Below are 13,333 nucleotides of genomic sequence, written 5' to 3'. Positions count from 1 at the left end.
CCCACTTTGCGTTTTGATAGGCTGGGAGGGGCGGGGCTAGTGGCACGGGGCTCGGTGGTCACGTTGCAGTGTGACTGCTCCTGAGTTCACTTCTAAACATACTGGAACATTGGAGGGCGTGGCGCGAGCCCACACTAGATGTGGCCTACTTGGGCTGGCCGTAATACGTGTAGTAGCCTCGCAATGACATTTAATGTTATTATAGTTCTACAGTTTCAGAGGCGTTCCTTTGTGGTCTAAACCTAGTAGGCTAATGTTAAGTGTCGATCTTCCTCATCAACCCTGATGACTACTGTCATTGCACTGATTGTGAATGATTGTAAAGAATTTGATTTGTTTAACTGTTGTAAATGATTTGTTAATTACTGTTTGACTTTTAAATTTATATTTCTGTTATTTGTTTTGTCTTATATTTACCGTGGGTCATAGGAGAAACGCACTTTGAATCGTCTGTGTGCCTTGCACATGGTAAAATAATAAAGTTTATACTTTGACTTTAATGGGCAAATACTTATTATTTACATGTAGCTGTTTCTGCTCCTACTAATTATACTACTTTTTAAATTTCGATTTTATCTCCGACTATAAGCAGCTGGTGAAGACTGTGAGCTAGGGTGACCAGATAAGAAGTCTCTCCGTGGCTGCATGCAGCCATACTCCCCGTGTCCTCCACTGCAACTTCAACCACCATACTAGTACACAAAAAGGTAAAACAGCATGCACGCCTGTTACTTTGTGGCTATAACGTTGCTGTTGACACGGTGTCCACGATAACCTGTAGTGCCTGTTGCCATCTGTGGGCTACACCACAAGAATGTTTCACAATGATCAATAGGCTATTATGCTTTATGAGGCAATACTCAGGTTTAGTCTAATTTTCGGGACTAATAGGATATGATTAGGGACAACTGCTCGTATTTCGGCTGTCTCGATTTTTTTCAGGACATCTTGTCCCCCATACTGTGAGATACTGAAAACTCGAGAAAAAGCTCATCTTGTGTTGATGTTTTTCTTTGTATAGCTTTCAGCGGAGACATTGTGCATTGAAGCATTATTCCTCTTATCATTTCCTTAAAGTATTGCCTGTAACAGCAATTTTGTTCATACTTACAAAATGCAGGTTTGTAAATGCTAAATTAATTTATTCCCAAGGTAATTGGCGACCTATATTTACTATAGGCTTTATCTACTAAGCCTATATTTTTTAGTTTATTTTGAGTATCTACATGGATACACAAGAAATCCGCCCTATCTTGTTGACTCATCTGTTGTTGATCCAAAACCTGCACAGGGCTATTTTTGTTGCGCGCTTGCGTCGTACTTACGGCTGCGGCAAGGCTCAGCATGCACAGTTCAACGTGATCCCAACACGGTGACGTCGCTGGCTCAGCCTGCTCTCTCGGAAGGCACGCGGCCGACGGGGTGGTTTCTGAGCGGCTGTAAACAGTGCAGATGTAGGGCACATGCCAGGGAGTAAATAACAAAACACTCTTTAAGGGGTGCAGATTTATTAAGCCAGAATGTACATGAACAACAATAATAAGAAAGTATTAATTCTTCATAATTATTAAGTCATAATCACCATACAGTGAGCAATGTGTGAAGTACATTTATTGCACATGTTCGCTAGGTGGCAGTTAACTGCAGATATGAAAATACATATCAGTGTATGCACAACTATGTCCAATACCTGGTCTTTTGCGGTGCCTTGCCTCCTCCATTTAAAATATTATAACCTCTCCCGTGTAAATGCCCCACTTTCTGCACCAGTCACTGGTTTACTTGGGCTCTCTGCCATTGGCTGGTATTTTGCACTTGAGCCCTGAGACTAGGTTTATGTGCAGCTGCAGGATTTTGTGTGACTAGTGTTAATATAATATGAAATCTTCATTAACGAATGTTTTAACATACAGTCAAATGACTACAGAGAAGGATGACTGCAAAACAACAGATTTTTAATTTAAATCCATTCAAGTCGCGTATGCCTAATCTATCATTCATGTTTGGCTGCTTTGACAAGCCAAATGTACTGTATATTCCCCATTATGTTTGAATCTAACAAGCAGATTTACATCGCAGCAATGTCTTTCTTTTGGACTGGCTGCATATTCATTTGTATTCACAGCATTTCATTGGTTGAGCCACACACAGCCATCTGGCCAATAGTGTGGCCTGAACATTTGGCAGCAGCTACTGGCAGGTGCTCATGTCCACATCTTGTGGCACATCAGTTTACTGCGCTGTTGGCCACTTTAAACGCACTTTATTTGAAATATTAGGCAGAGTACTCAAGTTCTGATCATTTCACCTGCTACATAACATATTAGCCTAACTCATGGTCATGTTTGTGGAGAATGTAAATGTACTCGACCTCTGAATGTTCTGACAAACAATGCGTAGACGCCAATTAAATTTAAAATCCTTTAATGAACATGTAGCTAGATACATCTTCATACTAAAACTTTGCACATACTATAATGTGCATACAGCACGTTGCTTGAGAAATGTGGACGAGCAGGTTTAAGTGTAAGCAGTGTCCAGTAGAGGGTAGCATTGCATAAGATTGATGTTAGGAAGGAAACCAACATGGAGCGCTAAACTAATATAGGAGTGCAATCACAACTGAAACTGCAATTATATAATTTGAAATTAAATTAGTAGTTTCCAAGCTTGATTTATTTCTATGTACATAGTTTTATTTGTGTTTCATACAACATCATGTGTGTGCAAATGTGTAAGCAGTAACAGGGGCATCTTAATCAGTGTTTGTTATTCTGTAGGAGTTTTGTGTTCTTTCAGCTCACCCTATGGTTAACTAAGCAGATGGTAGGTCCCACTTATGGAAAAAGGCCAGACACTGGTCTATATTGGTAAGAGAGTAGGTGGCCGCTTGCTGTGAGGCTGCAGAGTTTTTCCTCTGCTTAAGTTGTTGTTTAACTGTCAAGAGTTCATTTTTACCTTGGCTCATAACCACAAAGACTTCAGGTGTCCTCTACCTTAATTCAGTGGATATATGATTTCTCCCTAAAGGTACATCTCTGGAAGTACTCTTATCTTTCATAAATAAAACATAGGACACACAATAATAAAAACTATGTATAACTATATACAATATATATGTAAGTGTATGTATATCACAACAGTAGTAGTCAGGTGGTTATTATATTTTTTATTTTTTGCTTGTGTAGGGCCTCTTGGTGCAGCTCCTGTGGTAGCAGTGTGGGCAAATGTCACAGTAGTCAGCAATCAGAATAAGACAAAAGAGGAAACCAAAAAATAATGGTGAAATAGTTATACAATAGTGTTAGTAATGGTTGCAAATGACTCCGATTACAAAGCAGGCCATCATGTTATACAGCCAAGGTAAGTTTTTTTTTTTTAGCATGTCCAGTGAGCGTCATCATCCTGCTCCCCACATTAATGACACAGGTCAGTCAAATCATCTACAAACTAGGGGGTAATAATTGTCTTTTAATATATAGAAGCAATGTTTGTCTGACTAAATACTGCAATAGTTAAATTATTTGGTAAGTTTCACATATGTACAGCAAAAACATGTATGAAGAACGGGTTTATCATGAGAAGGAACACGTTGAACCACCCACTGTAGGCAAATAAGCTGCAGCAATAGTATTTATTTGTGTGATTTGAACTATTTAAAGTTACGCCTGGACATTCTTATTAACTTTTATATGCTATACCTTCTTAAATCATATATATATAGACAGATATGAAATGACCTATCTTCTGAATCCCACACTATGCTGTACCTGAGACAGACACAAAAAACATTGCACTTGTTCTGTGTAAAGTTGTCATGGTTTTAATGTTATTGTGTCCACGCATGGTTGACTAGAATACTTGAGTTTAACATCAAATATTTAAGGAAAAGACCTTCATTGACGACCCCCACGATGTATCTGTACATCCCCGGGTAAATTTGTAAGATAATAAAACAACAAATCAAACTGGTCATTTCAAACATGTCAACAGCAAAAGATCTGTCTGCATGCTCTTTATTCATTCACCAGGAGGTTCAGATATGCATTAATAACCTGCAATAAAAACACACTGGGCAAATGTTGGCACCTCACCTCACTTTCAATTTGTCTTTGTACAGCAAAACAAAGGGATAAGCTACCTCAAACTTTCATGTAGCATTTTTTTTTATTTTGTTTTGACTGTGTTGTATTATTCTTGTATTATTACAAGTCTGAAGGACTTTTTTGAGCTTCAGAATGTCCTCTGTTCCTGCTTCAACAGACAAATTGTCCTCAACACTGCCATCTATCTATTTATATTTTATATTATATCAAAATTTAACATTTTCTTTATTTCTAAGATGTGTTTGTAAGTGTAACTCACTCTGTGTTCAGCTGGGATTTGAGAGGGGCCTCTCTACCACAAAGATATGTGAAAACGTTTTGTTGACATTTAGTGTTTTGTCCTCAAGCCAAACTTGACGGCGTCCAATCCCATTCGTCCAGTCTGTTTTTCACCAATGTGGACAGAGCTCTCGAAAACAGAGAGAGACTAATAATAACAAAGCATTTATTAATAAGTATGTTTTTAAGGATATGTATAATATATATTTAACATATAAATTGAATTATACCTCTGTATCGTCCCGTTCATCCTCTCAACTAACCCATTAGTCTGCAGGTGGTAAGAGGCACAGAGACTTCTCTTAATGTTGAGTACCTTGCAAACTTACTTATTGATCTGTATCATAAAAAAAGAAATATACAAAAAATAAAAACTGTCACAGGTAAAACAAGATTAAACTGTGCTAGCCAATGAGTTTTATTAAAACATGTTCTGACCTACATAATTAGTTAAGCTTACTTTATTCACAGAATCCTTCCCTTTTAGAGCATCTCCCTGTGGCCACTTAGTCAATCATAGGTACCTGCTGTTTTCCAATGGACATGATTTTCATGACTATTTTTATCTATAAGTATAAGACAACACAAAGACAATACACATCCAATGTTACCTTTATTGGTGTGTCCTCCACCTCCTCTTTAATTATTACATTGCTGGCCTGGCATGTCACATATTCACTCACTTGACAGGGAAAAAAAGTTATTTAAAAGTATTGTTTTTTTCACTGGCTGTGCCATTTTGAATGCTGTAAAGTTCATGCAGATTTCTTTTTTATATTTTCAATTAAATGTGTTAGACATCAACAACAGTTTTAGTCTTTGCAATATAGCTAAACAGTGACTTTTTTTATTGTATTGTCTTGGCAGAAAGGCAACATTTTTGTGAGACCAACAGTATGAATATAATATGTAAGTGCATACTGACGTGTGTCCTATAACATTCAGGGCCAGTAAAATCTTTAGAGATTGCCTCTCTTGTTTTTTTCTGGCCACAATGTGCACCTCCACAGCTGGCGTGAAGACAAAGACTAATTTTGCCTCTATTTCGCCACACAACACTTTTGCCTTAAGATGCTGAGGTGTCCCTTTGTACCTTACAAAGTACAACTAGCCATCTGTAATTATGTATGTATGTATCTAAATTGTCTTAGATAAAAAAGACTAGGTGGGCTGTCAAATATATCCCTCATGAATTAAATTTAAAGAGGTCATATTCCCTTCCCTTTCCTTTATTGTGATATATTTGGTTTTGCAAAGGTTTGCAAAGTGAAAAAGACCAAAGTCCCCCCCTAAGTCAGTTCCCATCTCCCACAGAAAACTCTGCTCCTGAATTGCCTTAAAACAGCTTGATTGTAGTCCACCTGTCATGATGCTCACTTGGCGGCTGGTCAGACACGCCCTCAAAAACACTGGTGGAGAAACACATTGAGCTGCAGCACTCAGTGACAGACATCCACCTGCAGTCTCCCCTCCCCCACCCTCTCGTTAGGCAATGGACATAAAGCTGTTCCTGTGATGTAGAGACAGAGCTCAGTTAAAACTTTACATATGAAAGATAAATTTGTTACAAATTAATAACTTACCACTCTGAACCTCTTGCTCTAGTCTAGGTTGCGAACATAGCACTTGCAAAGCTGGTTCAGGAACATAACCTATGCGTTGTTACCAGATTGTCAGGACCCGCTACTCTACTTCTGATTGGGGAAGAGGTGCCGCAGCGAGGTGCAGTATGACACAAAATATGGTCAAAATTAAACATTGTAAACCTATTTTGGTACAACCCCTAAAAAAATTAGGAATCTGAAAATGAACATAATATGACCACTTTAAGGCAGAATGAACCTTTCAGTCAACAAGTAGAGGCTGTAATCACTTTTTGGCAAGTGCAAAACTGTATTTTGTAGGTTGTATTGGCTCTTTAAAGGTAATTAAACAGGTAAAATATACTGAATTGGTTGGCACAGAGCATGTAAAATAATGTAGAGTAAGAATGATAATTGCAAAAGAGATCATTTCTTTATAATCCAGCATAAATCCTGTTAATTACAGGCTGCAATCTGTTTTTAAAGGGAAAGTTTGAGATTTTTTAAGTGAGGCTGTATGAGGTACTCTAAATGTAGCGTACACTTGAACTGATATAGATTTTTTTGGTGGGCCTTCTATTAGGTGGGTAAAATACGTTTTGCTGCTGACCCTGGTACACCTCTCAGCTTTTCCAAACTGGGGCACTCTGGCCGCTATCTACTGCAGGTAATACACTGACTATGGATAAGTACCTCTTACAGCCCCCTTCAAAAATCCCAAACTATCCCTTTAAAAAAGTACAAAAAACAGTTAAATACATATATATATAAATACTGCTGAGTGGTCCATACAGCAAACTTGCCTGCCCTTTGTGTGATTAACTTTGGACTTTGTATTTTGCCTTTTGAACTGCCTGCCACACCTTGTTTGTGAGTTATTTTCATCCTTTGTTAATAACCTCTAAAAACAGAACCTGCTCAGCCTTTGTGTCTGCATGTTTTCCTGTGTGCACACTTAGCTAATTGTGACAAACACAGAAATCACACATTTTTATGCAGGACTGGTTCTTCCAAATCTTAAATGACTCAAATCTAAAATTATGATGACTTAACACTTAAAATCAACTTTCATGCCCAACCAAAAAAGAATTAGATATGGTGACCAAAGACGTTCAAAATTCTTCACTGTTATTATCCTTGCAATGATATTTCAAAATATATCCCCATTGTAAATGCAGAATGCAGCTTTGTTCGCTGGAAAACGGAAATTATGTTTTAGTCCACACAGCGCCTACTTTTGGAGAGAACGGCAATGTTTTTAAACAGACAATTTGGTTTTAATATAAGTCTATCTCCCTTTGACTTATTATTTTTCAGACTCCAATCCATCTATGCAATATTTAGCTAAGTTGTTAATTTTGTTTGGAAAATTCTTTATCCAAAAATCTAAATTTATGAAGAATACAAACAGATTTTTTGTGCCTTTATGCTTGATTGAAAGGTGCACTGCAGCCTTTATATGCAATGTGTGTCTGGATTAGATGGAAAATCAGCAGCAAAACATTCTACATGTCTGCAGTTGTTATTTTGGTAGGCCCGTCCTCTTGTTTTTTGTTCTGGTGTATTTCACTTCCTGTCTCTGTGTTGTGTAATTTTCCTCTCACCACTTCCCATCATTTGCTCTGTCAGCGCTGAAGCTAACCTGACACAATATTTGTCCTATTCTGTAATCTTCAAATTACACATATACATTCTTTATTTTATTGTTATATATCTTGTTTTCATGTATGTCACATGAACGTGTGAACTGTAATTTGATCCTTTCTGTATACAGCTTCACATTATTTTGTATTTATATGTTTTTTGCCCGTGTATCATGGACTGCACCGGGCCTGTAAACAGTCATTTGTAAAAACAAAACAAAAGAGGAAACAAGTTACAAAAATGGCTCTAAAATGTTTCAATTTAGTCGACATGTATAAGAATTGATTATATTTAAATACCTGATGCATAAATACTTCTGAGACAGCTGCTTTTCTTGTTAGACCTCCTAATGGTTTTGGAAGATAACAACACAATTACCAATAAAAAGTAACCACATAATCCAAATAAATGTAATGTGGGATCACAGTTTGACTTGAAATGTATGAAAACCACTATACCACATAATATTCTAAAAATTTTACGCATTGGACTCCTAGAAGAGAGGAAGAGTTTTTGTTTTTGTGTTTGTTTTTTTCACGGTTTGTGTTCATTGTGTACCAAATAGGCCTACACTGACAAGACTCTGACGGACAACAGTGTTTTCAGTTTTTTAGATCAGTATTATTGGGAGGGACATGACCTTACCGTCCCTACTCAATTTTATGCCCTTGTTGGGTTAAAATCATAGAGGTGAGTCTACATTAACATTAATATTAACTGCTTTACTTAACCCTACCTAACTCTTAAAGAAAGCTTGACAAGTATGTCCTGTTGGCATCCTCCCTTCACCTTCTTGGTGCAACATTATGGAGATTAACCCCAGACAGGTTGGCCTATGATATTTTTATTTTATTTTACTGTCTTGTCTGCTATCTATTGTCTTTCTGACTTCAGCTCTGCTTGCCTGTTAAATTGTAGGTTATTGATGTGTGGGCCTACTACCATGTCTGTTATTAGGCAATGTCTGTCATTGTACTGACTGTATGTCTTCTAACGTGTGACAGCCTTTATGTCCAAGACAAATTTCCCTGGGGACAAATAAAGTAATCTTGAATTACAGCTGTCACCAGGCGGGAATGTTCACAATATGGCCAAACAGCATTGAGCATTAACAGAAACAAAAATAGCCTACCACAAGTCAGCAAGTTTTAGCCTATAAAAAGACACCCAGTGATTGAAGCAAGGATAACAAGGATCACCTTACATTGCAGTGAAGTAATGCAACAGACAGGCTTTTCCTATGGATTTTTAATCTAGCCTATTTGTGGATTATTACTTATGTTTGCTGATTTTGAATCTATTTCTAGATTGTGTTTTGTGTTTACAAGTTGTAATATCCATTTGTGACTCACAGTCTGTTTTCAATAATTACAGCGTCCTTTAACCCCCACAGTTACCTATAGGTAAAGTTCATCGTTGGGAAAAGATGGGAAAACCACACAGTTGTTGTGGATTGCCATTCGCCGTGCAATTTGCTAAGCCTGCCATAGCACAATACAAAATCAATCTAAACTGTTCGTATTCTGCCGATCGTCCGCATCCAGCCCGACGAGGACGGAAGTAGCAGTGAGTGAATCATCTCGCTCTGCTTCCTGTGTACTGCTCTCTCGGTTGGAGTGGGGACAGCCATTGAGAGCCAGGGCGTGTCACCTGTTTGGGAATTAGGAAATACGTTGGTGTGTTTGTAGAAAGTCCCTCCTTCAGGTTGACCCCGGGTGGTTTGTGATGACCACAGCGTTCAACGGCCGACACATCGCCACCAGCTAGCTGCGGTCCTGTCTATCGATGGCTGGCTCACCCGTCGACTCGGGTAAGTTTCCAAGATGTTTTACCCTCTGTGTGCAAACTGAAACATGTAAAACAGTTGCTGCACAACCGGAGCCGTTCACGGTTTCTCATCTCCTCCTCAGAAAAGTTTGCGCTCATTTTAAAGTAGTTAACGTTGGCCGGAGTTTATTAAGTTATAGCTGTCCCGGGGCATTGATGCCAGTCTTAACGGAAACCTACTAACGTTAGCTTAGCTAGCATATATATGTGTGTAACTTCCTATCTAACGTTAAGGTTTTATATACCGTAACTATATACACACATATGTTTGTGATTGTGTGTTTATATTATATATATATATATATATATATATATATATATATATATATATATATATATAGCGTTATATATACATCTGTCTTTATAGCCTATAACGATACGTGTGTGTGTACGTACATATTATCTGCTTGAAATGTCCAAATAATGTACGTTAACTTACGTAAATAAATAAGTGACAGGAGGGCAGGGTTATTCAAAGTGTGCGGCAGGCTGGTTACCAGGCAGGCTCCAAACTGTTTCAGGGGAGGTTCAGTAAATGGAAGTGAAAAAATATTACACTATCAAAAGGAGATCACACAGAATAGTCTAAATGTGTGCGAGTTGGTTAATTAAAGATATAGTTCAGAGATACAGTAAACTGGGTTTGAGGAATTTGATTGTTTTTCCCACTTTCCCAGAGGCAGAAATAATAAATGCCTTAGGACTAGGGATGTACATTTCAAGCCAATTAATATAATGATTTTTTTTTAGATTAGTCGATTAATCTGACGACTAATTTTGTTTATTTAAGTTGCCTATTACTCGATTAACATACCAATTTATCCAAAATAAATATCAAAAACATGTCTAATCAATAAATCTATATTTTATTCAATCATCCTGATGAAGCACATTAGAACAATGACAATAGCAGCAAATCTTAAAATGAATCAAATTTCCACGTCACTGATGTGTTGTGATAATAATAACAGACATTAATTAGGCTACTTTACTTAAAACTTTAAATGTTTCTGACATGGATTCATTTCAATATTAAGTAATGCAGTATGATAATCAAATGTATTTCTGCATCAGTGAACACCTGAAAGGACTCACAGACAGTCACAGATCATCTGTACTGTTAGTTTCAGCAGTTTTCTCGCTCTGAAGTGGCCGTTAAATAAACAGAAAATATGAAACGGCCAAACATTAGATGACACGCGTGTAACGTTACGTTACCATGACAGCAGCGGGACAGAATTTACTTTTAACATGGAGGCAATAAACATTTTATCGTGCTGATAATGTGCTTGTGTGGCGACAGAAAGGAAACACGATTTGCGGTGCTGCCGTCTAGACAAAGTGCTGCGGGATACTTTCGTTTAACGTGTTCGTGCTGCTTCACTATTCGTGGACAGCAGCTGTGCTGCAGTGAAGCTGTTTCCAGTTCAGAGAGCTCACGAAGCAGCACGTTGCTGAGTGTCTGTCTGAAATACTCCAAACTTTAGACGGTCAAAGGCGCGGTCTTGTAGCTGGAGCTTGTGTGGGAGAATCCCACACCGGATGCATATTTACGTAATCGATTACGTCGACGAATCGCCCCAGCCCTACTTAGGACAGACCTTTTATGTATTTGGTGTTGTCTAAAGTTATGTCAAAAATCAATATTGGGCTAGATACTAGTAAAAATAAGCAAAGTAAATAAAGCAAAGGGAGCACCTTTTCCCAGCGTTTATCTCCGACTTTGAAAACCCCTGGCCTAGGGGTAATAATATTGGAGTAGCACAAATTTTTTCCCCATCGAATGTGATTTCTGTAATCTGTTTCCCGTCAGAATGAAGTATATATGAGTATTTTCCTTGTTAGTTGTCTGTGAAATACTGCTAGGACTGTTTGTGTGTCACTGTACACATCTCTGCATCAAGAAATACTCAAGTCAGGGCTCTTTTAGTTCCAACTGATGCCCACACGATTTGGTTTTCTTCATAACCTTTAAAGAGTGAGGCCTGTTTCCATTTTCCATGGAGAGTCCGCAGGAGTCTGTGGTTTGCAGAATCCTCATGCTCATTCAATTAGACCAAGTCATCCAGTACGTGGGTTTGGTGTCAAGAATACTCTTTAGTTTCAGCTGTCTTCACCACTTCATGTAACGGCTGCAGCATACAAAGCCTGAACATGCGTGCAGTTGAGCTTGACACTCATTTGCAGGCTGAGGATATATTTTTGTGGTCTAGGTCAGGTCCAAAGTTAAATGTGAGGGGTCACAAGATGATTAAAGGGAAAAGAAAAGAAACATGTTGCACACAACTGTGTTAAATTCTTAGTTGAGTGAAACTTTATTTTGTTAAAATACTTTGAATGAAACGATATTTGGAGGAAAACTTATGCTCATGTCTGGTCTCAAGACCTGTGCAGAGGAGTCACAAACACACGTATACCACTGATCTATGTGGACTGGCTGCTTATAAAGCGGCTAGACTGTTAACACTAACTGTAATGCCAAAAATTATTTCACAGCTCCAGAATGAGCCTGCTGGTAGCTTTGTGCTCTATGACTGCATTTGAGATGCTTGCAAATACAGATGAGTAGTTTAATGCCATCTGGGGGGGAATGGGAGTTTCTGTGTCCACTTGCTTTGTCTTTTTCCAGAAACATATTTGCAGTTGAGCTACTCGGATGTTGCTCCAAACCACACAGGTATTGATGAGGTTATGTTGCTGGCGAAGGCTCTGGAGCTGTGCCATTATTCGTGTGAAGCATGCCGCAGTAAGAAGATCCTCTGCTGCTGCTGCTGTGTCTTCTTGGTAATTAAGAAGCTATTCTTGTTCTTGAATTAACAGACAACAATGCTGATGCTCAAGTCACGTTTCAAGCAACATTCCCCATTTTTATTTCCTATATCTGCATTGTTTAGCAATTTGAATATGTCACCTCTTGGGAAGTTGTGATGGCCATTTCTGACATTTTATAGACCAATTGTATATCGATTGGCTGAGAAAACAATCAGCAAATTAATCAGTAATAAATAAAATAAGTTACTTGCAGCCCACGTGTGACAGTCTTGTAATTAAGACACCACGGCCCCATATTTCTGGATTGTTGGTCCCTGCATGAAACTAAATCTGTGCTTCCAAAAAAAAAAGGTTGCAGTAATTGTCTCAATTCTTTCCGCTCGCTGATCAGCATGCAGCACAAGAATGCAGTTTAAGCAGCCCTTTTTTGCACAACAAGGGCCCGCTTGCCTGTGCTTTGCATTACTAGCAAAGCACAGGAGGAATATTTGGCGTGATGTGCCGTCTGACACCTTCGCATCTCTCACAGTGTCAGAGCTGCGTCTGCCAGTCAACATGACTGAGAGGGCGGTTTCATCTCCAGTGAGCTCACTTGGCGACTAAATGGATGAAGGACCGATGGCTGAAAGGACAGGGCTGTTTTGCGTAATCTGAAATGAGATGTGGTCAGTGTAACAGTGGGGTTTTAGATTTACTTTCCTAGCTACACATAATTTCCTGTGTGGAACCGGGGAGGACACAGACCGCAGAACCTTTGAACTTATATCGTATAATACTCAGTGTTGTGCTGAAGGCCACCAACTCTCATCCTAAAATGTAGTTGTTGTCAGATGAAACCCTTTTACTGTGTGTTTACTGCCACTTTCTCAACAGTTAAGAAAACATTCTTGATTGATAGCTATGCAGTATATATATATATAATATGTATATATTTTTTACAGCTATTTAGTAAGTTTTTATTGACTTATTCCTAGGAACGCACCAATCTGACTTCAGTCCTGATACCGATACCATTACCTGGGCTTTGGGTATTGGCCAAGTACCAGTCCTATAACCAGTGTAAAATGAATAAGTTGTATTGCTCACTGTCAGGTAGAGACTTGATTCTTTGACGTGAAAGGC

General features: G+C 38.4%; 1 protein-coding gene and 1 long non-coding RNA gene across 2 annotated transcripts in view; both read left to right on the top strand.

Moving 5' to 3' along the window:
• The first annotated feature begins 239 nt into the window (after positions 1 to 239).
• On the top strand, positions 240 to 1,510 carry LOC119913210. Its single transcript, XR_005446407.1, has 3 exons — positions 240 to 319; positions 430 to 468; positions 593 to 1,510. It is a non-coding gene; the product is annotated as an uncharacterized LOC119913210 (long non-coding RNA).
• A 7,692-nt stretch (positions 1,511 to 9,202) lies between these two features.
• rell1 (RELT like 1) overlaps positions 9,203 to 13,333 on the top strand; it is a 28,373-nt gene continuing 24,242 nt past the window's right edge. The window contains exon 1 of the mRNA XM_038732665.1: positions 9,203 to 9,422. Coding sequence (XP_038588593.1) covers positions 9,398 to 9,422 — 25 coding nt within the window. The 5' untranslated portion in view covers positions 9,203 to 9,397. The remainder of the gene's footprint in view (positions 9,423 to 13,333) is intronic.

This window comes from Micropterus salmoides, unplaced genomic scaffold, assembly GCF_014851395.1.
Source record: "Micropterus salmoides isolate LMB-PRFRI ecotype aquatic unplaced genomic scaffold, ASM1485139v1 Ms_hic_scaffold_2, whole genome shotgun sequence".
Lineage (NCBI taxonomy): Eukaryota > Metazoa > Chordata > Actinopteri > Centrarchiformes > Centrarchidae > Micropterus > Micropterus salmoides.
This window is presented reverse-complemented; position numbering and strand designations above follow the sequence as displayed.